Genomic DNA, 27,821 nt, shown 5'->3' on the forward strand with positions numbered 1-27,821 from the left:
CAACAGGTTATGAAACATGGAGCTGGGAAGAAGTATGCACAATGAGTTTGCAGTTCAAGCAGCTCCAGCACTCCACTAGCTGCTATGCTCCAGCTCCTAAAACACTTCATCTTTCTCAAATAACAGTTCCCCTGCTTTGCTCTTGAAGGAATCACCTCAGGCTCTTAAAACTTAACCAGGCTAATATCTAGAGAATCTTCTTTCCTGGGGATTCTGATTAAGAGGAACTGGGATGGGATGGGAATTTGTGCTTTTAACTAATGCCCTAAGTGCTTCTTAACATCAGGATAGCCCAGTCCATATTCACTTTCCAAATGGGGTTAGTCCTCCAAACCTGAAAAACAGCCTTGGGCCAGAGGAGATGGAGAAAGCAGCCTATCATCCAAACAAAGGTAGAGAGACTCAGGTGGGAAAACTCCTGACTATCCTTCAATGCACCATTTTGGCTTCCCTTCCCAGAGGACACGGAAACGGGAGAGAACTGCAGGCAGGCTTTGAATCTGGCCTCACACAATGGTCCCAGTTCTCTAATCCAACAAGCATAAAATACCACTGTAAAGCAGGATATAGGAAGGCTGAGTTTCAAGAATGTTTAAAAAGAAATATAATTTCCTTTTGAAAGTTCACATTCAATTTCTATATTCATTAAAACTGAGGAGGAATGATATAATAACCAGATCGTGTCCTGTTTCTATGAAAATTTTTTCAGTCTTACAATGATGAGTAAACAGATTAATCTATCTCTTACTGGACTATTGGACTGTAAAAAACAAATGTATTCAACCAAACCTGTGCCCACTCTGCACTACGCACTGGGATGGTATATTTGGTAAGACACAGTCTCTGCCCACAGTCTTCTGGGGACACATTCAAGCAAATGGGCAATGCAGAAGGATAAACTATATTAGTGGTTTAAGGCCAGTGGGATTGCTTTCTGCAGGAAGGGGCATCCAAACTGAAGTTCAAAGGAGGAGTGGGTATTACCCACATTAAGGCAAAAGTGGTGGGAGATAGGCATTCTAGGAAGAGATAAGAGAATGCTCAAAAGCCAGGAAGAGTGTGAGAGTTAGATAGCTGGATTCTACAAAAGAAAGTTCAGGAAGACTGCACCATTCAGTGAGATCCAGGAAATGACTTGAGACTAGGAGAACGAATTTGCATCAGGCCACGAGGGCCTTGCAAAATCAAGTTTTTTTTACTGTTTAAAATATGTGCTCTTCTTTTTTGTGTTAACCAAAAATAGGGAACCCCTTGAAATGCTCAGAGCAAAGGATGGGTAATGACTTGCAGTGCATTCACAAAATGGAATAGTATACAACAATGAAAGTAATGGGTCTGCAACCACATGCAACAACGCAGATAAATTGCACAAGCATTATATTGAAAGAAAAGCAAGACACAAAAGGGTAAAAATTGTATGAATCCTTTCATTTGAAATGTAAGAAGAGACAAAACTAGTATTTGGTGACAGAAGTCTGAAAGCAATTCCAACAGGTTATGAAAAGGTGTTCAGCGTTACTAATCATTGGGGAAATGCAAATCAAAACTACCTATCAGAATGGCTATTATCAAAAAACCCAAAAGTTAACAAGTATAGACAAGGATGTGGAAAAATGGAACATTATACACTGTTGGTGGGAATGTAAATTAGTACAGCCATTATGGAATACAGTATAGAAGTTCCTAAAAAAATAAAAAGGAAAACTACCATATGATCCAATAGTCCCTCTTTTTGGTATGTATCTGAAGGAAATAAAACCAGGATTTTTAAGAGATATCTGCACTCCCATGTTCATTGTAGCACTATTCACAATAGCCAAGACATGTAAACAATCTATGTATCCATGGACAGATAAATGAATAAGAAAAAAATGGCAAATACATACGATGGAATATTATTCAACCATAAAAAAGAAGAAATCCTGCTATTTGTGACAATAATGATGAATCTTATAAGCATTTTGGTAAAAGAACTAAGTCAAGCAGAAAAAGATAAATACTGGATGATCTCAGTTATATGTAGAATCTAAAAATGCCAAACTCATAGAAATAGAGAGTATATTGGTGGTTGCCAGAGGCTGGAGGATGGGGAAAATGGGGAGATGCTGGTCAAAGGGTACAAATTTGCAGTTATAAGATGAATAAGTTCTGGGGATCTAATATTCAGTATAATGACTATAATTAAGAATACTGTATTTAGACTTGAAATTTGATAAGAGAGATCTTTAAAAAACTCAAGGTAACTATGTGAGGTAACATATGTGTTAACTAACTTTACTTTGGGAACCATGTCACACTATATATGTATATGAAGTCATCACATTATACGCCTTAAACATATACAATGTTATGTGTCAATTGTATTTCACTAACACTGGGGAAGAAAGAAGTCAGAAAGTAGTTACTAGCCAATACTAGCTAGAAGAAAACACAGAGGGACTTCAAGGAGCTAGTAATGCTAAGTTTCTTGATGGGGTGCTGGGTACCCAGGTGTGTGGGATCCGGGTATGTGCTTCCAATTTGTTTACTTTCCTGTCTGTGTATTATACTTCAAGAAAAAGTTAATTTAAAGATATATAGTACTCTTTTAGTTTCATAAACTTTAAAATACTTCTCTCACTCTTACTTCCTGCGTTCACGTTTTCATTACTGAATTTTGAACTCATGGTCTTAAGGTTGTATCTCGTGACAGTGGGTCACCACCCTAACTACACTTTCACCTAAATTGATGTTCTCATCTCAGCTGATCCAAGTGGCTGGAAATGACCGGCTGCACTTGCTGACTGGGTCCCACACTAATGCCTAGACCGGCCTGGCAATATTATGTGGCCCTATCACCATGATCTCTGGTATGTACACCTGACACAGAATGCCAGTGTAGGTTAATGAAAAACAAGAAGGGAGGGGAGTTTAATCCTGTCAAGGCTTGTTAATGAGAAAATATAATTATGTACTTTGTATTTTCGGCAAAGAACTCATGGGGTTAGCAGACATGGTTATGAATGTAACTAACATTCCTGCCGGATCAGTCAATAAAATATTGACTTAAAATGTTCATTTATTTCTGTGAATTGGTGTCATCATTGATCTGGGAGGAGGAAAAGCGCTGATTATCACCAAAAATATCCTTTATTCGTCTTGCACATAGTAAGGGTTCAATATAGTTTTGTCGAATTGCACTATTAGCCAAAAATCCTGAGTCTGTTTTCCCCTAAGCAGTTAATAGTTCATAGAACCATAGCAAAACAGAGCCAGAAAGGTTATGTAGAATATACTCTGCTGTATAATGAATGACATCTTAGAAGCTTGAAAGTATCTTGTGCATGAAAAAGTATCTCATTACATTTGCTTGCTGTGGGTGATAGTTTATTAATCTGGAGGCTCCTATAAATAAGCAACTTTGGTTTTTCAAAGCTGGGAGTAACCTTGGGAATATCATGCTGAGCCAAATAAGTCAGACAGAAATAGTGAACAGCCCAGAGTATTCTCAACATGCCAATAGATAATACTGTAGTGCTCAAGCAAGAAAACCATGTCAATTAATTAATTCATCTGAAGCCAGAGGGAGATTTTAGTAACATGTGAGTCAAGCTGCTATGCCTGGGAAGCTTGGCAGTAAGCTAGGCTTTGCCTTTCCCAGCTACACCTAAAATCAACCACTGGTGCTCACAGTCACACTGATTTGTACAGACAATAGCACTCCTTGGGAGGCCTCGACACCAAGAACAATATAACTCTGGTTTACAATAGGCTATCTCTTTTAGAAATTGTATTATAAAATCATTCATTCATACAAAGGATACACATATATAACCCATCTTTAAGGTTTTCATATGTATGTTTCAGGGTATCTTATTCATTTTTAGTATGGGACTATGTCCTGGAAGGGAAAAAAAGCATTCACGCTATTATCAGGGATTCACTTGGTAAATTTAAACAGTACAGAAAGTTGCATAACTTTAAAAAATATTTCTGGGGTTTAATGATTTTTATGGCTAAAAAAAATCTTAATATTGAATCTTCAACTTAAATGTCTTCCTCCTTGTTACTAGTCAGTGAGAGGTTTCAGATTTTTGAGACACATTTTTTTTTTAGATTAATCTAAACAAAGAACTCATTTTATTTAAAAAATTAGATCCAGCTATTCCTCAAAGGACTAGATTTGTTTAAACTTTAGAAGATACTTTAGAGGTAATTTGGTCAAACTAAAAAATATTCAAAATCGCAGCACAGACTTTATAATTGTTGACAAATTTTCTTAACTTAGGAAATATTTATTGAGCACCTACAATGATATAAATGGAAATACAATTGGAAGATTTTTAGTGCTTCCTAGTCTACCATCTTTCCAGAATCCTATCTGATGAGGTTTAAATTCCTGCTTCTTTCTTGCTGGGAGATTCCATAGGCATAATTTGACCTTTAAATTTTCCCATCTGCAAATGGGAATACTAATTTATTTCATAAAATTGCTTTAAATGAATTACATTAGCTAACATATACAAAGACTTATCACAGGTGTAAATGTGATCTTTAAAATAGTAACAATAATAGTTTATAAGACATTACTATTATTAAACCTTACATTGCTTTGTATTCAGAAAGTTCCCTTGCTGAGAGCTTACAAAGATTTCCTAAGAAAAAGTGACCAGGGCCTGAATTGTGGTTTATCACCTTTAGTCACATGCTAACAACTCAGAGCTTCATGAAATTCCTTCTCCCAACATTTCCATTTACTGAATACTTCTTCACTCACACCAAGAATCAAATTAATACTTAAATTCACCTCTTACATAGAAGTATCTACTATGTTTCATTGATTTGCAAAATTCCAGTAGGGAAGCAGGTCTGTCAAGCACAGTAATAAATGTATATGTTGAAAAGGTAAAGAGAAGATCTAGTAAAGAAATCACAGCTGACAGCTCACATCTGCTACTAGTCACCTCTTGTAAACCAGGAAGCATTCAAGTCACATGTTCTTCTCAAGGAGAAATGCCTCATAAACAGGTATTAGGAGAGGAAAGCATTTAACCAAAGCCAGGTAGTTTCTACAGAAAAACAAAACCAGGAAGTTCTAAGCAGCTTTTTATTCTGTGGACAAGATAATTACTGAGACTGAAATAGTAACATGGACTATTCACATTAAAAAAGAGATAAGCACCAAAAAGTAACTCACAATGGATTAAAGACTTAAATATAAGGCCTGAACTGTAAAACTTCTAGAAGAAAACATAGAGGAAAAGTTTTATGTCATTGATCTTAATAATGATTTCATAGCTAGGGTGCCAAAGGCACAGGCAACAAAAACAAATAAACCAGTGGGACTACATCAAACTAAAAATTTCTGCACTGCAAAGGAAACAATTACCAAGGAGTAAAGCAACCAATGGATTGAAAGAGTATATTTGCAAACCATATATCTGATAAGGGGTTAATATAGAAGGAACTTCTACAACTCAACAGTAAAAAAAATAATAACCAAATTTTAAAATGAGCAAAGGGACCTCTGGCCAAGATGGAGGGATAGGTAGATACACTTTGCTTCCTCGCAGAACCAAAAGAAGGACAACAACAAATTTAAAAACAGAAAACATCCAGAACTTCCAGAAATTCGAACTGTATGGAAGTCTGACAACCAAGGAGTTAAAGAAGAAATATTCATCAAGACTGGTAGGAAAAGCAGACACTGGCAGCCAGGGCAGAGAGCCACAGCAAGGCAACAGACCTGGAGGGCAACGTGGCAGCTGGCAGACCGGGCAGTCCCATACTCATGTGCAGATAAGCTGAGAGGAACAATGGGGGAGTGAGACAGACCACACAACTCAGGGTTCTGGTGCAGGAAACTAAAGCCTCAAGACCTCTGGAGGTAAAAACCTGTGAAGGTTGCAGTGGCAGCAGGAGAAACTCCTACTCTCGCAGGAGAGTCCATTGGAAAGACCCACGGAATCCTAGAATGTATACAAACCCACCCATTTGGAATCAGTAACAGAAGGGCCAATTTGTTTGTGGAAAGCAAGGGAAGTGACGGAAAGTGGGGCAAGCGCCAAGCAAATGGCATTGTTCTCTCTCTGACCCCTCCCCCACATACAGTGCCACAATGCAGTGAAGTGGGCTGCTCTGCCCTGGCGAATACCTAAGGCTCCGCCCCTTACAATGTAACAGGTGCGCTGAGACGAAGAAATATGGCCCAAATGAAAGAATGGATCAAAGATCCAAAAACAGAACTAAGTGATGAACATATAACCAGCCTATCAGATGCATAGTTCAAAACACTGGCAATCAGGATGCTCACAGAAATGATGCAGTGTGGTTGCAAAATAGAGGAAGAAGTGAAGGCTATGCAAAATGAAATAAAGAAAAACATACAGGGAACCAATGGGGAAGGAAAGGAAACTGGGACTCATATCGACGATTTGGAACAGAAGGAAGAAATAAACATTCAACTGGAACAGAATGAAGAAGCAAGAATTCAAAAAAATGAGGAGAGGCTCTTTTAAAAAATAAGAACTTCTGGGACAACTTTAAACGTTCCAACACCTGAATCATAAGGGTGCCAGAGGAGAAGAGGAAGAGCAAGAAATTGAAAGCTTATTTGGAAAAATAATGAAGAAGAACTTCCCCAGTCTGGCCGAGGAAATAGACTTCCAGGAGATACAGGAAGCACAGAGAGTCCCAAAGAAGTTGGACCCAAGGAAGCACACACCAAAGCACATCCTAATTATGTTACCCAAGATTAAAGATGAGAAGAGAATCTTAAAAGCAGCAAGAGAAAACGAGACAGTTACCTCCAAAGGAGTTCCCATAAGACTATCAGCTGATTTCTCAAAAGAAACCTTACAGGCCAGAAGGGGCTGGAAAGAAGTATTCAAAGTCATGAAAGGCAAGGACCTACATCCAAGATTACTCTACCCAGCAAAGCTATCATTTAGAATGGAAGGGCAGATAAAATGCTTCCCAGATAATGTAAAGTTAAAGAAGTTCATCATCACCAAGCCTTTATTATATGAAATGTTAAAGGGACTTACCTAAGAAAAAGAAGAAAGATCAAAACTATAAACAAACTATATAAACAAACTATAAAATGACAACAAACTCACAACTATCAGTAACTGAACCTTAAAAACAAAAATAAACTAAGCAAACAACTACAACAGGAACAGAATCACAGAAATGGAGATCACATGGAGGTTATCAGAAGGGAGGGAGAGGGAGAGAATGGGGGAAAAGGTACAGGGAATAAGAAGCATAATTAGCAGGTACAAAAAAAACAGGGGGAGAATAAGAATAGTGTAAGAAATGGAGAAGCCAAAGAACTTATGTGTACGACCCATGGACATGAACTAAGGCGGGGGACTGCTAGTGGGAAGGGGGGGTGCAGGGTGGAGGGGGATAAAGGGGAGAAAAACAATGAGATAACTGTAATAACATAATCAATAAAATATACTTTTAAAAATAAAATAAATAAAATAAAATGAGCAAAGGACTTGAACAAACAACATCCCTCCACAGAAGACAAACCTATGGGTATGCGATAAGATACTTAACATCATTAATCATCAAAGAAATACAAATCTAAACCATATAGAGTTATTACCTCACTTTTGTTAGGATGGCATTTACCAAAACCCCCCAAACATAACAAGTGCTGGCAAAAGTGTGGGGAAATTTGAACCGTTGTGCACTGTTAGTGGGAATGTAAAGTGGTGCAGCCCTTATGAAAAACAGCGTGGAGTTTCCTCAAGAAATTAAAAATAGCCCTGGTTGCATGGCTCAGTTGGTTAAAGCATGGCTCTGTCCACCGAAGTGTTGTCAGTTGGGTTCTGATCAGGGCACATGCCTGGGTTACAGGTTTAATTCCTGGTTGAGGTGTGGAAGAGAGGCAGCTGATTGATGTTTCTCTCTCAGCTCTCTCTCCCTCTCTCTCTCTCTCTCTCATCCCCCACCGCTCTCCCCTTTCCTTTCTCTCTAAAATCAATAAACATGTCCTCGGGTGAGGATTTAAAAAATTAAAACTAGAACTACCATATGATCCAGCAATCCCACTTCAGGATATATATCCAGAAGAATTGAGATCAAGATCTCAAAGAGATATCTGCACTCCCATATTTATTGCAACACTATTTATAATAGCCAAGACACAGAAGCAACACAAATGTCTGTCCATGGATAAATGGATTAAAAATGATATAAATATTTAATGGACTATTATTTAACCTTAAAAGGGGGGGAAATTTTGCCATTTGGAAAAATATGGATGAACCTGGAGGACAGAATGCTAAGTGAAATAAGCCAGACTCAGAAAGACAAACACTGCCTGATCTCACTTTTATGTGATTCTGAACAGTCAAACTCATAGAACCAGAGAACAGAACAGTCGTTTCCAAGGGCTGAGGGGATAAGGGAAAATGGAGTGGTGTTGGTCAAAGGGTACAGAATTTCAGCTAATGAGTAAAATGAGCTGAATGCAAAAATGAGTAAGTTCTTAAGATTTCATGTGCTGCATGGTGACTATAGTTAACAATACTGTATTGTAAACTTGAAATGTGTTAGAAGTGTATAGATCTTAAATTAAGTCCCACCACACACACAAAAAAGAAAATGGTAACTATGTGGAGATGATGGACTTATTCATTAGCTTGATTATGGTAATTGTTCCACAATGTGTATGTATCCAAAGCATCAATTTGTACCTTAAATATATACAATACTTTTATGTCAATTTTACCTCAATAGAGCTGTTTTTTTTTTAAAAAGAGTGATAAGCACATTGTCTCCTAAAAGTTGTGGTACAGATAGATACCAACACATGTACTCAACCCCAACAAATACAGTAAGTAAATGAGAACGGGGGAGTGGGGGGGTACTTTTTTCTACTTTTAGAGAAGAGAAGAAAGAAGGAGTAAGATCTGGCCCATAGCTTCCTTGATTGGAAACACCTAGAAATTCTTTGCATTTTCTAGTAACAAGGGTTTGAATTATCTATACCAGTCTTTCCCAGCCCTCGCTGCACAGTAGAATCACCATGGGAGCTTTCAAAATATACCGATTTCTGGGCCTGCTCCAGACCATAAATCAGAATTTCGTGGTGATGAGCCTTCGTCTATGGCAGCCGTTGAGGAGCAGCATCCATGGCCCTCCGCTACCCCATGGCCATGGGCCTCAACAGGGGCCAAAAGTTGCAAAGAACGTGAGCAGACTGAGGCGCAGCTGCCGCCGGGCCTCCTCACCAAGCACACCCACTGTGTGCAAGACATGATCCAGAGGTGTGTGGCTTTGCCCTCAATGAACAGCATGCCATGGAAATGCTCAAGGTCTCTACGGACAAGAGGGCCCTGAAATTCATCTAGAAAAGTGTGGGGACACACATTTGTGCCAAGAGGAAGAGAGAGGAGCTGAGCTATGTCCTTGCAGCCACTGGGAGGGCAGCAGCCAAGAAAGACTGAGCCCCATCCCCTTTGTCAAATAAAACCTGTTCAGAAAAATAAATAAATAAATTTCTTGGCGATGAGGTTTGGGCATAGACTCTTTTGGGGTGTCATTTGTTAATTTTTTTCTACAGTCTTATTGTGGTATAACTGGCTACAATAAACTGTACACACTTAACATGTACAATTTGATGAGGTTTAGTATAAGTACGCATTTGTGAAACCATCACCACAATCAAGATAACAAATATTTCTATAATCTCCCCACATCTCCTTATGTACACTAGTATCCCATTCCTTCTCCACCCACGCCCTCCCCAGGGAAAAACTAATCTGCTTTTGGTGACTGTAGGTAAGATTATGTTTTCCAGGAGATCTTATAAATAGAATCGTACATTATATACTCTTTTTTCTTTTGGTATGCATTTTTACTCAGATTCATTATTTTGAGATTAATCTGCATTGTTATGGCCATTAGTATTGCCAAGTAGAATTTCTTGTATTTTTTAATCACAGATTGTTTATTAATTCACTTGGTAGATATTTGGATTGTTTATTGTTTTGAACCATTACAAGTAGAATGCTTTAAATAATCATGGTCAAGTTTTTATATAGGCATATGCTTTTTTAAATTTTATTTATTTATTTTTAGAGAAAAGAGAAGGGAGAGAGAAAGAGAGGGAGAGAAACATTGATGTGAGACAGAAACATTGACCAGTTGCCTCTCATACTCCCTAGCTGGGGACTGAACCTGCACCCTAGGCATGTGCCCCGACCAGAAATTGAACAGGTGACCTTTTGCTGTGCAGGATGACACCCAACCAACTGAGCCACACTGGTCAGGGTATGGACATATGCTTTCATCTCTTGGATAAATGCCTAGGAATGAAATGGCTGGATCGTATAGAAAGTGCATGTATAGCTTTTTAAGACATTGTCAGTTTACCAAAGCAGTTGTATTATTTTACATTCTGCCCAGCAGTGTGAGAGTTCTGTTTGTTCCATTGCCAACATTTTTTTTATTTTAGCCATTCTAATAAGTATCTAACGTTTTTAGTTTACACTTCTCTGATAACTAATGATGTGGAGCATCTTTTCATGTGCTTATTTGCTCTCTCTCCATTGATATATATATTTCCCCCTTTGGTGAATATTATTCAAATATTTTCTTCATTTTAATTGGGTTTTTAGTTTTGTTGTTTATAATTTTGAAATTTCTTTTTTTATTATTCTTGTTTATTCTATTACAATTGTCCCGATTTTTGCCTCTTTGCCCTTCTCTACCCAGCCCACCCCCAGCTCCCACAGTCAGTCCCTGCACCGTTGTCCAAGTCCATGGGCCACCCATACACGTTCTTCGACTAATCCCTTTCCTTTCTTTCCACCATTCTCCAGCCCCCTTCCATATGGCAGCTGTCAGGCTTTTCCATGTTTCCGTGTCTCTGGTTCTGTTTTGCTCATTAGTTTATTTTGTTCATTAGATTCCTCTTATAGGTGAGATTATATGATATGTGTCTTTTACTGACTGGCTTATTTCATTTAGCCTAATAGGCTTTGGTTCCAACCATGCTGTAGCAAAAGGGAGAATGTCCTTCTTTCTCCCTGCTGTGTAGTATTCCATTGTGTAAATGTACCACAGTTTTTTAATCCACTCATCTACTGATGGGCACTTACGGTGTGTCCAGCACTAGGCTACCGTAAATAGCACTGCTATGAACATAGGGATGCACAGGTTCTTTTGAAATGGTGTTTCAGGATTCTTAAGGTATATTCCCAGCAGTGGAATCACTGGGTCAAAAGGCAGTTGCATTTTAGTTTTTTAAGGAAATTCCAAACAGTTTTCCACAGTGGTTGCACCAGTCTGCATTCCCACCAACAGTTCACTGGGGTTCCCTTTTCCCCACATTCTCACCAGCACGTGTTGTTTGCTGATTTATTAATGATAGCCATTCTGACAGGTGTGAGGTGATATCTCATCGTGGTTTTAATTTACATCTCTCTGATGGCTAGTGATGTTGAGCATTTTTCATACACATTTGTCTGTGAGCCATCTGTATGTCCTCCTTGGAAGTGTCTATTCAGGTCCTTGCCCATTTTTTAATGGGATTGTTTGTCTTCCTGGTGTTGAGTTGTATGAGTTCTTTACATATTTTGGAGATTAGACCCTTGTCTGAGGTATAATTGGCAAATATGTTCTCCCATGTAGTTGGTTGGCTTTTCATTTTGATGATGGTTTCTTTAGCTGTGCAGAAGCTTTTTAATTTGATGTAGTCCCACTTGTTTATTCTTTTCCTTTATTTCTCTTGCCCTAGGAGATATATCAGCAAAAATATTGCTACATGGGATATCTGAAATAGAACTGCCTATGTTTTCCTCTAGGACTTTTATGGTATCACAATTCATAGTTAAGTCTTTTATCTATTTTGAGTTTATTCTGGTGCGTTGTGTAAGTTTGTAGTCTAGTTTCATTTTTGGGTTTGTTTTTGTTTTTGTTTGTTTGTTTGTTTTTTTGCATTACCAGTCCAGTTCTCCCAACACTATTTATTATTTTTTTAAATATTTTATCTTCCTAATTAAAGGTGGACACTGTCTCACCTTTCTTTTGTGTTTTTTTAAAAGAATTTATTTATTTATTTTTAGAGAGAGGGGAAGGGAGGGAGAAAGAGAGAGAAACATCAATGTGTGGTTGCCTCTCGTGTGCACCACTCTGGAGACCTGGTCTGCAACCCAGGCATCTATCCTAACTGGGAATCGAACCAGCAACCCTTTATTTTGCAGGCCAGCCCTCAATCCACTGAGCCACACCAGCCAGGGCCCAACACCATTTACTGAAGAGGTTATTTTTACTTCATTGTATGCTCATACCCACTTTTCTAAATATTAATTGGCCATAGAGACATGAATTTATTTCTGGGCTCTCTACTCTGTTCCATTGATCTATATGTCTGTTCTTATGCCAGTATGAGACTGTTTTTATTACAGTGGCCCTGTGGTATAGTTTGATATGAGGTATTGTATTGTCATTCTCTCCAACTTTGTTCTTCTTTCCCAAGATTGCTGATACTATTTGGGGTCTTTTTTGTTCCATATAAATTTTTGAAATATTTTTTCTATATCTGTGAAATATTCCATTGGTGTTTTAATAAGAATTGCATTGAATTTATAGATTGCATCATTATTAGTTAATGATGTTAATTCTTCTTATCCATGAACATCGTATATGTTTCCATTTATTTGTATCTTCCTCAACTTCTTCCTTCAGTATTCTAGAGTTTTCCAAGTACAAATCTTTTACCTCCTTGGTTAAATTTATTCTTAGGTACTTTATTTTTCTTGTTGCTATAGTAAATAAGATTTTTTTCCTTAGTTTCTCTTTTTGATAGTTCATTGTTGGTGTACAGAAACGCCATCAATTTCTGAATATTGACTTTGTATCCCGCTATTTTGCTAAATTCACTTATTAGTTTGAGTAGTCTTTTGGTGGAGACTATAGGGTTTTCTATGTACACTATCATGTTGTCTGCAAATAATGACAGCTTTACTTCTTCCTTTCCAATTCAGATGCCTTTTATTTCTTTTTCTTGTCTGATTGCTGTGGCCAGAACTTATTATGGAGTTATAAGTGTTCATTATATATTCTGGATAAAAGTTCTTTGTTGTATATGTGCTTTACAAATATTGTCTCCCAGTCTGTGGCTAGATTTTCTTAACAGTACTTTCAACGAGCAGAAGTTTTTCATTTTGATAAAATCCAATTTATCAATTTTTATTCCTTGATAGATTCTGGTGTTTTTGTGTATGTGTTTTATTTAAGAAATCCTTGTCTAACAAAAAGTTACTGAGATTTCCTCCTGGAAACTTTTTGGTTTTAGCCTTTCTTTCTAGGTCTGTAATCTATTTCAAGTTAAGTTTAGAATATGTCATGATGTAAGAATTGTGTTTCATTTTGGGGGGAGTTTCATTTTTGGAGCATGGATACCCAATTGTTCCAGCCCCAGTTGTTTGTGGAAAAGATTAGCCTTTCCTCGTTGAAAGTGTCCTTTAGTCCACTTTCATTTAATTAGTCTTGGCCTTTGCAGAAAATCAATTGGCTATATATGTGTAGATCTAATTATAGACTCTATGCTGTATCATCAATCTATATTTCTATATATGTGTCACTATCACACTCAGTTACTGTAACTTTTAAAAAGTCTTAAAATCATACAAAGTCCTCAATTTGTCTTTTTAAAAATTATTGTTGCTATTCCAGCTCCTTTAAATTTCCATATAAATTTGTAATAGGCATCCCAGTTTCTACAAAAAACCCCAGCTGCTGTCATTTTTATTGGAATTGCATTATTTTTAAAGATCAATTCAGAATGCACTGACAACAATATTGACTTTCCCAATCTATGATATAGTATATCTACCCATTTATTTAGGTTTTCTTTTAATAATTCAAGACAATATTTTGTAGTTTTCAATATTTGTATTATACATCTTTTTGTCAAATTTATGCCTAAGTATTTGATAGTTTTTGATGTAATGACAAATGGTATTTTCTATTTCAGTTTCTGTTTGTTGCTAGGATAGAGAAGTGCAGTTGATTTTCAAATATTGACAATATTGACCTTGTAGCATTGATGTAGTGAGCTATGTTAATTAATTTACAAATGTTGAACCAATCTTGAATATTTTGGATGAATCCTAATTAGAATTAATGTCTCATTATTTTTATATTTTACTGAACTCAATTTGCTAAAATTATGCTAAGGCTTTTTGCATCTATGTTCATGAAGGACATTGGTCTGTAGTTTTGGGGGTTTTTTTTTCTCCTATCCCTTCAATCCCCTCCTCTTAGGCAACCATCAGATTGTTCTCTGTATCTATGGGTCTATTTCTGTTTTGTTTTGTTTGTCATTTGTTTGGGGTATTTTTTTTTTTATTCATCATAGAAGTGAAAACATGGTATTTTTCTTTTTCTTTCTGACTTACTTCACTTATAACATCTTCCAGATCCATCCATGTTGTCAGAAATGGTAAGATTCCATTTTTTCTTATGGCTGAGTAATGTTCTGTTGAATGTATTATGTACCACATTTTTTTTATCCATCCATTGATGGACTCCTAGGTTACTTACATTTCTTGGCTATTGTACATAATGGTGCAATAAACACAGGGGTGCACGTATCTTTTTAAATTAGTGTTTTTATTTCCTACAGATAAATACCCAGAAGTGGTATTGCTGAGTGTATTGCAGGTCTAATTTTAATTTTTTGAGGAATCTCCATATTGTTTTCCATAGTGACTGCAATAATTTACAACCCCATGAAGAGGAGTCCCCTTCCTTCACTTCCTCACCAGCACTTGTTACTGGTTGATTTTTTGGTGATAGCAATTCTAACAGGTGTGAGGTGGTATTTCATTCTGGTATGGATTTACAATTCCCTAATGATAAATGATGTTGAGCATCTTTTCAGTGTTTGTTAGCCATCTATCTGCCTTCTTTGAAAAAGTGTCTATTCAGGTCCTCTGCCCATATTTTAATTGGATAGTTTGGGTTTTTGTTGTTGTTTTTGGGGTAAGCTGTATGAGCTCCTTATACATTTTTTATATGAACCCATTATATGATGTATCATTTACAAATCTTTTCATTTTGTTGATGGTTTCCTTCTCTGTGGTCTGTAGTTTTCTTTCAACATCTGTCTGCTTTTGGTATCAAGGTATGCTGGATTTACAATATGAGCTGGGAAATATTACCACCTCTTCACGTTTTGAAAATATTTGTGTATAAATGGTGTTACTTCTTCTTTAATTGCTTGGTAAAATTCACATTGACACTATGTGAGCCTGAAATCTTCTTCGTGGGAAGGTTTTTCATGACCAATTTTTAAAATAGGTAATCTTCCTATCACTAATATCTATTTATTTTTGAATAGTTTGTCTTTCAAGAAATTTCTCCATGTCATTTAAGTTGTCAGTTTTATTGGCATAAAGTTGTTTATAATATTTACTTGCTATTCTTTAATGTCTTGAAGACCTTTAGGAACATTTCCTCTCTTATTCCTAATATTGGTAATTTGTATTTTCTCTTTTTCCTTTAATAAGTTTCACTACAGTTTCCAATTCTATTAGTCTTCTTAAAAAGCTAGTCTTTTGACATTACTAATTTTCTTTACTGTATTTTTGTTTTCTATTTTATTAATTTCTGCTCATACAGTTTCACTTCCTTTCTTCTGCTTACCTTTGGGTTTAATTGGCTTTTTTTCTGGTTTCTTAAGGTAGAAACTTAGGTCATTGATTTTAAATGTTTATACCTTCCTATTATGTGTTACATATTTCTTTTTTTAAGCACTTTTTAAAAACTTTAGCTGCATTTTACAGTATTTGACATGTCACATTTGCATTTTCCTTGAATTCAAAATACTCTCTTAATTCCCTGTGGTTCCTTCTTTGGTCCATGGGTTATTTAGAAATGTGTTTAGTTTCTAATTATTTGAGGACCTTCAAGATATCTTTCAGTTATTGATTTCTAATTTAATTCTGGTGTGGTTAAAGAACATACATTGTATGATTTGAAAACTTTAACTGTATGGAGGCTTGTTTTATGGCCAAATAGTTTATTCTGGCAAAGCTCCTGTGTATGCATGAAGATAATATGTATTATGCAGTTGTTGGGTGCAATGTCCTATGAATGCCAGTTAGGTGAAGTTGGTTGATAGCATTGATCAAGTCTTCTGTATCCTTACGAGTGTTTTAACTACTTGTTCTTTCAACTATGGAGGGAGAAGAGTTGAAATTTTCAACTATAATTATGGATTTGTCTATTTTTCCTTTCAGTGCGATTAATATTGGAGCATAGGGTTTGTTTTTCACTGTAACTTTGCACACAGAGTTAAGGAATGTTGGTCTAAACCAATAATCTCAAACTTTACCATGCATCAGAATTTCTCAGGGGGCTTATTAAAACCCCAATTACTGGGCCCCGTTCCCAGACTTTCTAGTTCAGTAGTTCTGGAGGAATTTACTTTTCTCACAGTTGCCAGGTGATACTGATACTGCTTGGTGCACACTGTAAGATCACTGACTAGGAAGACGAATACTATATGATTTCGCTTATATGTGAAACCTAAAAAACAAAACAAACAAACAAACAAAACAGAAACAAACTCATAGGTACAGAGAACAAATTGATGGATTCCAGATGGGAAAGTAGTGCGGAGGATGGATGAAAAAGGGAAAGGTATTAACAGGTACAAATTGCCAGTTATAAAAATAGTTACAAGCGTAAGGAGTATAGTCAATGATATTGGAATAGCTACCTGTAGTGTCAGATGGGCACTAGACTTATCAGAGTGATCGCTTCGTAAGTTATATGAATGTGTAATCACTATGTTGTACACCTGAAACTAATAAAATTTTAATTGGAAAATAAAAATTATTTAAAAAAAGAATTACTCAGCCAAAGTTTCTCAACCCTGGTTGCATATTAGAATTACCCAAGGAGCTTTAAAAGCTGTAACACACAGGCTATACCCAGACCAATACAATTTAGGATCCGCACAGCGGGAGGGGGAGTAGTGGGGCCCAGGCATCAGTGTCGTTTAAAGCTCTTCTGTGTGATTCTAATAAATAGTCAAGATTGAGAATCCCTGCTTTATGCTAAAGGAATTCTTCGGAGTGCCCAAGAAAGTCCTTGGGGCTCATTACCAACACTTCCTTAGTGTCCCCTGAGTGAATAAAACATTGCGCAGTAGCAGCACACACAGGCTGTATGGGTGATCTAGTGTGCAGGGGTCAGAGATTGGGTTTTAGTTCTTTCCCTTCTGCTGTCAGCTTGGCAGGTTCCTCTTTTGTCAAATGGAGCCAATATTTCCTGGCCACTTTCTACAACTACAAAGGTTCTGACAACCAATAACGTCTATCTTTAAACACTGGTAAAAAAAAAAATATATCCATTAACTAACTACATTTAGAAATTAAAACAATCTTTAATGATACTTATTTTCCATAATTGGTTTTGTAAGTAGTTTATTTAGATAAGAAAAATATTGACTAACAATTATCCAGGTACCCTTTATCCTACCTAATACTTGCAGGGAAATTCGTGCGTAATACAGGTATATTTCAAATAAATTTTAACAGCCGTTCCATGAGTAAAGTCACTAATCAGGAATCTTTTAATCTTCCATTAACCCTCCTATTTTCCTTCACTTCATCCTGCACAGGGACTTTGACCAAGGAGAAACCATTCTGGCAGAAGGATTATGACAAACAAAGGCTGACACTTTGGACTACAGCAGTAACACAGCCTTCTTCTTTTTTTTTCTTCCTTCTTTTCCTACCCCCAACTCCTCCTTTAAAAATTGTTTTTTAATTTTCAGAGTAATTTTACCCAAACTATAGGTTATGCAATTTTTAAGATAATCATGTGATATGGGCAGAACAGGTATTGCTGCCCACATTTTTCAGCTGAGACAACAAAAACAGGCAAAGAAATTGCACAAGGAATTATAGTACAACACAAGTTCTTTGACAGGTACAAAAGTTTCTCGTACTGAGAGGAAGAAAAAATGTGCATAAATGTAGAAAGAAAAAACAGATTTCAGACAGCCTCAGGAGCCACCTTGGAGATTCACTAGGCAAAGGGTTACTATGAGCAGAAAAGAATATTTTAGAGTTCAAGTCATCTAACCATTTTATAAAAGGGGGGCTTGGCTTGCCCTAGGCAGCTGGAAAGTGTGAGAAGAGTGTAGGATTGACTGGCAGGAGACCTAAGTTCTGGTCTCATTGTGCCAGTGAGCTTTGGGTCAATCCACTTAGCCAGCGACCTACAGATACATACATTTGGATGTCCCATAAGCATTCCTAACTCATGCCCAGAAGTATTTCCCCTCCCCCACCCATTCTACCACCAACCCCACCTGTTGTGATCCTCTCAGTAGATGGCTGAGGGCAAGATCCCGGGACTCATTCTTCCCTTCCATCTCCTCACCTTCTCAGTTACAAATTCTGCTACAGATCCTTAGATCCACTATCTCAGTTAAGGCCTTCACAATCCCTGGCCTGGGTTAGGTTACTGCAGTTGTGGAACATCTCATGGCTTCCTTCTACTCTGCTCTGTTTCAGAAATTCTGCCACCTCGCCTGCCGCCACAGAGCTCTACTTATTATTCATTTGCTCTCCACCACCGAGTGAAATCTAAATTCCCAAGCAAACCATCAATCTGTTTCTTATTTGGCCTCTGCCTTCTCTCACTTTATCTTTCACCACTCGTAACTTCAGCCAAGCTCAGGCTTTGCAGTTCCTCCCCTGCCACCTTTGGCTTTGACACTAATGGTTCACTCTTCCTGGAAGCCTCCCCCTTCCCTTGCCCAATGTCTGGCTAAAATTAACTCACTCTTCCAGACTCAGCTGCAGTTGGAATTTTTCCTGGCACACCTTTCATATGTCCCTTTGATATTTTCAAAGCATCTTGTGCCAAGAGTCCCTATTCACCCTGAACTGTTTGCTCACACATCTGTGTCCCTCACTAAACTGAGCTGTAGGGTGGCAGGGAGAGCATCCTATTCAGTGTTTGGTATTGAATATTCATCCAAAAAATACAAGGACTTATTGTATGCCAAATGTTGCAGGTATAAGGGATATAGCAGTGAAGAACGCAAAGATACTCCCTGCTATAGAGTGGGAGGTGATGTAATAAATAAGTAAATGAACAGATAAATGAGAGAATATAAAGTACTATGTGGAGAATTAAAATAAATTATGTGATATGAAAGTGAGTGGGTGGCTAGGTTAGATTGGGTGTGTCAGGAAGTTCCCCCTAAGGATGTGACAACAGCTGACAAGTGAACGCCAATGCCCCAGGTATTCAAAGACAAGAGCATTGCAGCAGAGAGGAATACAGTGCAAAGGACAAGGAACCAAGGGTATTCCAGGGGCAAGGTGGGAAAGTAGTGAAGGTGGGGTCAGGGAAGAGGACAGGGACCACATTATGTACGCTTTGTAAGCCAGACCAGAATTTTGATTTTGTTCCAAGTGTGATGGGGAGTGACATGGGCTGATTTATACTTTTCAAAAGCTCTCTCTAGGACTGCTCTATAGGTAATGGGCTGTCAGGAGTGGAAACAGAGACCAGTTTGGAGGAGACGGATGTAGTGCACGAGATAGGATGGTTGCAGCGGTTTTGGAAAATGTGCACGGACTTGGAATACCTATACCATAGTGGCTAGGACCTGCTGGTGAGCCGATAGATTCAGGCTCAGAGCACCTGGGTCGTTACAGGGGCACAGAGCAGCGCTGGGCGACTTTTACGAGGAGGATCTTGAAAAAGTCCCTTGCCTCCCCGGACTCGGGGAGGAATATAGGTCAGGCAGCTGTTAAGAGACACACCCAGATCCACCGCGGGTGGCCAGCCAGCGCCGGGACGCAGAGAAAGCAGGGCTGCCGGGGCGCTCGGACTCGGGACTCCACGTGCTCCGCGCGGGGGTTTCCGCGTCCTCCGGGCGTGGCCGGAAAAGGAAGTCGGCGTTGCAGTGGCCTCCCCAGCGACAGCGGCGGTACCGGCCACCAGCCCCTGTCCGGCTCGGCCACGGAGGCAGTGCAGCGGCCGGACCCCGAGCCTGCCCCCGCCGAGCCGCGCCGCCCCGCCGCGCGCCCAGCAGTGCGATGGGGCCGCAGCGGCCGCTGCCCTCCGCGGCAGCCGCTCTGCTCTGGGGCTTCCTGCTCCAGCTGGTAAGGGGGGCGAGCGGGCGCTCGGTCCTCCCCGGGGCGGGGCCGAGTCTGGGGCTGGGGCTCCCTTCTCCTTCTGCACCCTCCTCTCCTGCCCGACCTCTCTGCCCGAGACTACGCGGTCAGCTCGCGTTTTTTCTTTTCATTCCCCTCCCCTTCCCATTACTCACTTTCCTTCCAGCCTTCCTCCTCTACCCCCACGCCAGTCCTTTCAAGCCCCAGAGGTACCTAACCCCAAGAAAGCTTTCTGAGGAGCCCCTCATGCTACGTTGATTGACCTTGGAGCTCCTCTGTAGTTTCCTATACATTTTAAAATGACGTCTGAGATTTATCGTCTAGCCTTTTTTATAGCTTCTTAACCTCTTTCCTCCTCGGGAAGCGGGGGGCGGGGAAATGTACACGGTCCCAGGAAGGTCAGCCGTCGTTCAAGGACTGCACTTTAGTTTAATTGCTCTAATATAGATTTTTGTTCTTCCTCTGTAGTTCCTGCTTCGCCTTAGGTCTCCTTTGATTTCATTCTCGGGGGGAGGGGGGGTTGGTAATAGTAATAATTTAAAATAACTTTTAAAAGAACACACAAAAGTGTAATGCCTTTAGTGGTTTCTAGTTCTCTGCCTACATTAAAAGGGAGAGGAGTAACAAATAACGTGTTCACAAGTTTGTTTTCATAATTGCCGAAAAGTGATAACGTTTTAAAATTCAATATCAAACAACTGGAGGTTCCAGGGGTATTCAGGAGCCAGTGTTCAGTGGATCAGTTTTTGTTTCTTGTAAATTTCACTAGGGAGTTGCAGGTTGGAAACTTTTAGGAGCTTTATTTACACAAAATCTGTAGGATGTATGCCTGTTTAGTTCTTACAATTAGGAGGTCTAACCTCTCTGAAAGTATATTTTGCACTCTCTCCAGTTTAAAGGGTTATTAGTGAATATATTTAGTATGAAAGTGTCTTTAACATTTATTAAGAAACCAAAATCAAAATCGAAGCCTAAAATGGTTAAGTGCCTTTGGTGTATTCATAATTTGCTAGGCAACATTAGGAACAAGAATGAGGTAATGAATCTAAAAATTGCTTGTGGTATAATATAAAGAAAATAAAGTAGCAGTGTTAGACGGAATCTTTGCAGTGTTATATAACCAGTCCAGAAGATTACAATTCAGGTATTATGTAAATACACATAAAACTATAACCTACATTTAAGTCGTCCAAATGTTTTTGTACTTTTTCATTTGAACTTAAGCTAATTGTAGGAATGTATCTTCTATATCACATTTCTATTAATCCTTTATCAACACAAATTGATCATTAATTTAACGTACATTAGTTGTTCATAAACTCACATTGAAATTCTTACGAAAGCTCTGAATGCTCTCAGTAGAAAAATATAAGCAGAATTTTCATTAATTTCAAGAGCTTAACAAATCTAAAGGTTTTCCGTGTTCTAAATTGTAGCTAGCCTGTCACTCCTGCGTTCTAGATTTTATTTTTTATATTGCACATGTGTATTTTGTTATATCTGTGTTAATCTTGGATTCTGTACTCTTCTGTCCCAGGGTTATGGGGACTGTGGAAGGAAGAAACTTGATCTCCCTTCAAGGTTCTTTTGGCTGGTCTAATAATCCAAGAGGCATAAGACAGGTTAGCAAGAGAAAATAACCAAATATAATAGCTACATATGTATGGGAATGCACATGCACAAGAAGTTCAGAGACAGAAAAGGAAAATGGGTATATAAGACATTCTGAGCTAGGGATGGGACATGGTAACTTGGGGGTTTCAGAGCATCATTGCAGGATGATAAAAGCAGATGTTTAGCAAATAGAAGGTTATTCCACCTTACAGACAGGTCAAAAGAGGTTATATGTTATAGCTCCCATTAGGGACAAGGTGCCAAATTCAAGTTCTTCCAGGTACTGAAGACTGGGGTAGAAATTTCTCCTGGCCCATCAGTAAAATTGCCCTTAGCCCCAAAAAATACACATACCACACAGGCATGTCTTGGGGTGACTAGCTCTAAACTCCCACAGAACTGTTTCTTCCTTCCTCCCTTTCTTTCCTCACTTGAGAATATGTTTATTGATTTTAGAGAGAGGAAGGTGGGGGTAGGGGCAGGAAGAGAAACATTGGTCAGTTGCCTCTGGTACATGCCCTGATTTGGGATTGAATCTGCAACCTAAGGTGTGTGCCCTGACCAGAAATTGAACCCACAGGTTTTTGATATAATGGACAACGCTCCAACCTACTTAACTACCTGGCCAGTAACGTTCTTTGACTCAACAGATATTTAGTGAGTTATCTGTTACATGCTACATACTGTGCTGGTGACTGAGTAAACTGACAAGATCTTTTTCAAATTGTAGAGATCTTTTTCAGTGCTAACTAGTATTGTTGATTTACTGTTTCTTGTTGCTTTCTCAATGGTTTTTCTTTGTTTCTTCCTTTAATTTCCTGAAATGATCTATTTCTCAAACCTTTCCTTTTTGGGGAAATTCAAATAAATCTGGTATCCTTTTCCTCAGCAGGAGTTCTCTCTCTTCTGCTTATGTACCGGGTACCTAGTTCCTTACCTACACCACTGTCTGGTGGTGGTTGCCTTTTTATTTTGTTTTTTACCATTTTCTCCCTGAAGCCCCTGCTTGTTCCTCTTCCCTAAAAATACAGCTCTAGGTGTCTCTCTGAGTTCATTTGACTGAATGATGTCAGCTTAATCATTTATTTCTCCTTTCTGGGTTGTTGAAGCTGGCACTGCTGGGCACCTTTCCCTTAGTCATATAAGAACAGGGCCAACATCCTCATCCAGAGGCAGTACATAATCTCCAGAAACCTCTGCCACGTTCTTGTAGAAGAGGCGGAGACTTAAGTATTGGAAAGGCCTTTGACATCAGGTAGCCCTCCCTCCTCATCTTGTCTTCCTCACATCAGTAACCCCACTGTGTATGTTGAAATTAGGCTACTGCACTTCTGGCTATTTTAATGAATTCTAAACCCATTCAGCATTAAGTCTAGGTGTAAAAAGAGGGCCTGGCAGGTAGTTAATTCTCTCTTAGCCTTGCCATTCCACGCTCATCTTTCCCCAGTGCAACCCCCAACTACTAGCCCTGACTGTTGGACCTTTATTTTACAGTGTTATTTGGACACAGTCACACAGTTCTATTTCAAAGAGAATGAATGAAGTGTAGCCTGGATCAGTTTCCTAAAATTGCTTCAGAGTTCTCTGAAGAGTCCTGAGTCTTTTTTATAATGTTTTTACAAAAGTTCTGTACATTTTCCACAACTTAAAAGAATTTGAAGTATTATATAGCCACATCTTGAACTAATTACATTGAAATGATAATCGGGATCCCCAGCAGAAAAATCTTTTGCTGAAATTTGCATTCCTCTGGTAGATTACACCAACTCAGCGAATCTTCTTCAATTCCTTCTCTTCTGCCCTCTTTCAACCTCCTGGGGAAACTAGGTGCCTGCTGCTACCCAGGCTGGCTGAGCTGCTCTGCTGTGGACTGAATTGTGCCCCCCTCTCCAATTCATGTTCAGGTCCTAACCCTCAATGTAATAGTATTTGCAGATGGGGCCTTTTGGACATAATTAGATTTAGATGAGGTCAGAGGGTAGGTCCCTTGTGATGGGATTGGTGACCTTATAAGACACCAGAAAGCTTGCTCTCTCTCCCTCCTACCTCACCTTCCCCCCAACCAGGTGATGACACAGTGAGGGGGTGGCAACCTATAGGCTATAAAGAAAGCTCTCAACGGAAACCAACCATGCTGACACTTTTATCTTGGACTTCTGGTCCCTAGAACTGTGAGAAAATGAATTTATGTTTAATCTACCCACTCTTTGGTATTTTGTTATGGCAGCACAAGCTAGACAGATTTTGGTACCAGGAGTGGGCTGCTGCTGTAATAAATAACCTAAATGTGTGGAAGCAGCTTTATGACTGGGTAAAGGGTAGAGGCTAGAAGATGTTTGAGGTAGAAATATGGACAGGAAGGGTGATTCTGGTGAAGTGTGAGACAGAAATGAGGAACATGTCATTTAAACTGTAGGAGAGGCAGTCTTGGTTATAAAATGACAAAGAGCTTGGCTGAACTGTGTTCTCATGTTTTATGGAAAGAAGAATTGTGATCAGTGAAATTGGATATTTAGCTGAGGAGATTTCTAAGCAGAGTGGTCATTGGAGCAGCTTGGTTCCTCTTTGCTGCAGCAGGAGCAAGAGGAACTGAAGAAGGAATTGTTAAGCTAAAACAAACCAGAAACTGAAGATTTGAAAATTCTCAACCTATCCTTATGGCAAAATATGAGAAAGCTTCTTCTGAAAAGAACACTAAGGGTGTGGCCAGACAGCCATTTGATAACAAGTTTATGGGATTGTGTGAGCAGAAACACTACCAGTTTGAACCGAAGGGGATGGAGATGGGGCAAAATGAGGAAAGGTTGTTGGACTTCTTAGATTTAACAGGATGGGATGAGGGAGCAATGTAGCTGTGAAGGTGCATTATCCTTCAGGAACAGGGAGCAATGGCCCCAAAGGCGATTCAGAGGTCATCAGAGCCGCTGCCTGAGTTTCAACAAGCCTTAGGCGCCTGCAGGGAGCCTTGGGGGTGGGGCTCCACAGAACCAAAGGGGTGGGGCCACCCCACAGAGCCACGGGAGGCTGCAGCCACCCCATTGGGCCTGGGAGGCGGGACATTGAGCCAAATAGGATGTACTGGAAAGTTAGTATCTAAAGGAACGAGTATTGCTAGGGTTTAGATTTGCTTTTGTCCTGTCACATATTTCTTCCTTGCAGTTTCTCCCTTTGTAATGGGAAGGTCTGTCCAGTGCCTAATCACCATTGTATTTTGAAAGCATGTAACTTGTCTGGTTTTGCAGGTTCACGGCCAGAGCAGAGTTTTGCCTCAAGATAAATTATAGCTTGAGTCTCACCCAGACCTGATTTAGATGATATTTAGATAAGACTTTGGAATTTAGTGTTGATACTGGTTGGAGTGAGTTAGGATTTGGGGGGCTGTTGGGGTAGAATGAATGTATTTCACATGTGAGAAGGATATGAAATTTGGGGGCCAGAGGCCCAATGCTGTGGACTGCTTTTTGTGCTCCCAAATTCTTGTTTTGAAGCCTTAACCCCCAATGTGGTGGTATTTGGAGACTGGGCCTTTGGAATGAGGTCATCTGGGTAGGGCCCTTATTATGAGACTGTTGCCTTGCTTGCTCTTTCTCTCTTTCCCTACCAAGTGAGGACACATGGAGGAGGCAGCCATCTACAAGCCAGGAAGAGAGCTCTTCCCAGAAATCAACCATGTTTGCACCTTGATCCTGGATTTTTAGGCTCTGGACTATGAGACAATAAATTTCTGTTGATTAAGCCACTCAGTTAATAATATTGTTATAGTAGCCTAAGAATTAGTCATGCTGGTTTTGTCACATCCCTCCTTCAAACTTTGAGATTCTTTGCAATTTTTCTTTTACCGTCTCTCTTCTGAGCTGTCTCTGTGGAGTCTTCATCTCATTGTCAGCTTTCTAAGTCACTGATAGTTGTGTATCTTCTTCCCAAAATGCAACTTCCACATATACATCTTCTTCGAAACTCAAAATAATCCTGAGAAGGTTGAGGAAGATTATGACATCCTAAATCATAGAGGAAGTCATGAGAATGAGGACTAGAACCCAGGGATTCTAGATGTTTCTTGATATTTTTTCACTAAATTGTATAGTAATGATTTTTTTTGTGGGTGTATGTGAATGAAAAATAGATCACAACACTGGATAAACTTGCGAATTTATTCATAAGAAAAGGTTTTAGAGATATGAAAAGGCATGTTTATTTTGTATATGTGTATATTTTAAGTCCTCACGTGAGGATATGTTTACTGATTTTTTTTGAGAGAGAGGGAAAGGGGGAGAAAGAGAGAGAACATTGATGTGAGAGAGGAACATCAGTCAGTTGCCTCCCTTATACTCCCTGGGGATGGAACCCACAACCTAGGTATGTACCCTGACTGGGGATTGAATCCACAACCCTTTGGCGTACAGGATGACGTTCCAACAAACTGAGCCACCCAGCCAGGGTGTGTTTATTATATATTTGACAAATTTTTTGTTAAAAATCACCTGAAATTGAGTGTGCTTACAAAAATCTAGACCATAAAGTCTCCAGATATAGGACTTTAACTCAAGATACTAATTTTTTTTTAAAAATTGGATTACCGTAGGCCAGAATTTGCTAAATTTTACTATGCTCTGTGGTCTTAAATCAACTCTGATTTATAAATTTATATTACCTGCTTGGCCTTGGTAGCATTTGAGTTTGTGAATTCTAGTGTAAATCATAAATTCCCTAACAACCGACCTACATCAAGTAGTAAGGTTCCTTAGGGAAAACCAGGAAGAAGGCTGGATGTAGGGAGCAAGTAGAATATGAGCCCTGCCCGGCTCATTATCTACTGTCTCTTCTAGGTGCTTTGTAGACTGCAGAACATTGAATGAATGTGTGGCTACCTTGTCTCCTCTCCACAACCTAGTACCTCTTAGCCTCAACATTACATGTCCCCAGATTCTCCAAGTGCAAGAAATGATCCTGGTTCTACTTGCCCCCTCGGCCACATGTAGGTTGTCTCGATTATATAAGGTATTAGGGAGGAAAGGGGTATAGAATATATATATAATAATGAATGATCAGAAAGTTATTAGGCCTGGCTGACCTGAACATGTGTCATTCAGACAGACACCCCAACTCTGCCTTCCCTCACTTTTACTGTATTGCTGTTGACTTAAAACTAACACCTATGTAAAGAGAAAGATGTTTGTAAAGAAAGGGATACCTCCTACATTGCCAGGATGTAAGGGTAGTGTAGGTGACTGTTGCTCCTCAGCATTTACCATTCAGGGATTACAGTGCAACTTTGTATCTTCTGGTTTAGGAATCTAGGATTTTTTTAAAAATTACTAGTTCTTACTATAAATAAAGTCCGTTTCTTAACCAAATTTGCCCTGAAACCCTAGCCCTCATATTTGGTGTCTAAAAATAGAATACATAGTTTAATTTGTAGATTATATGAAGAAAGATTGCAGGGAGTTAATTGGATAGAGTTACAGTCACATTGACATACTGCCCCTTGAAACTAGTGGATTAAGTCAACCTAATGGATAACTATACAAATGACATAAGCCTGTTTAATGGACAGACGGTAGAGGGTAGGGTTGGGCAGGCTGGGACCCAGTAATATACTTGAAGGAACCTAGGGGTAAGATGGGGAAACTGCTGGCCAAAACGTAGACATTGGCTATACCAGCGGACTGCAGGTACAGTGTGACTCTTACCTCGAGAAAATTCTTAGGAGGACCCCAATAACGTCTAGACTGACAAGTTTCACTGCTATTCATGATGAAGTCTATAACTGTATATTCTATGGACCAATATCAGAGCATCACCTGGAGGCTTCTTAGAGATGCATGATCTCAAGCTCCACCTAAGACCTACTGGATCAGAATCTGCATTTCAACAAGAACATGAAAGTTCAAGAATCACAGCTCTATAATAAAGAGTAAGAAATTGCCACACAGATTACGGAGCATAAACTCCAGGAAAAAAAGAAGAACCATGCTTGACTAATTCCCTTTTCTTAAGGGAATTAAATATATGCATGGATAAAGGTTAACACTGCATTATTCAGAGCTTAATCTT

At 39.0% G+C, this 27,821-nt stretch overlaps 1 protein-coding gene across 2 annotated transcripts in view; it reads left to right on the forward strand.

The window, feature by feature from the left end:
- The first annotated feature begins 19,828 nt into the window (after positions 1-19,828).
- The window catches only part of SPPL2A (signal peptide peptidase like 2A), a 48,650-nt gene continuing 40,657 nt past the window's right edge, over positions 19,829-27,821 (forward strand). Inside the window, exon 1 of one of the 2 annotated variants that reach the window (XM_054565433.1) lies at positions 19,829-20,141. In XM_054565433.1, coding sequence (XP_054421408.1) covers positions 20,076-20,141 — 66 coding nt within the window. In that variant the 5' untranslated portion in view covers positions 19,829-20,075. The remainder of the gene's footprint in view (positions 20,142-27,821) is intronic. The other variant, XM_054565431.1, reaches the window with a different exon arrangement.

The sequence above is a fragment of the Pteronotus mesoamericanus genome, unplaced genomic scaffold (assembly GCF_021234165.1).
Source record: "Pteronotus mesoamericanus isolate MK-2021 breed Mesoamerican mustached bat unplaced genomic scaffold, CSHL_Meso_final contig_164, whole genome shotgun sequence".
NCBI classification, from domain to species: domain Eukaryota; kingdom Metazoa; phylum Chordata; class Mammalia; order Chiroptera; family Mormoopidae; genus Pteronotus; species Pteronotus mesoamericanus.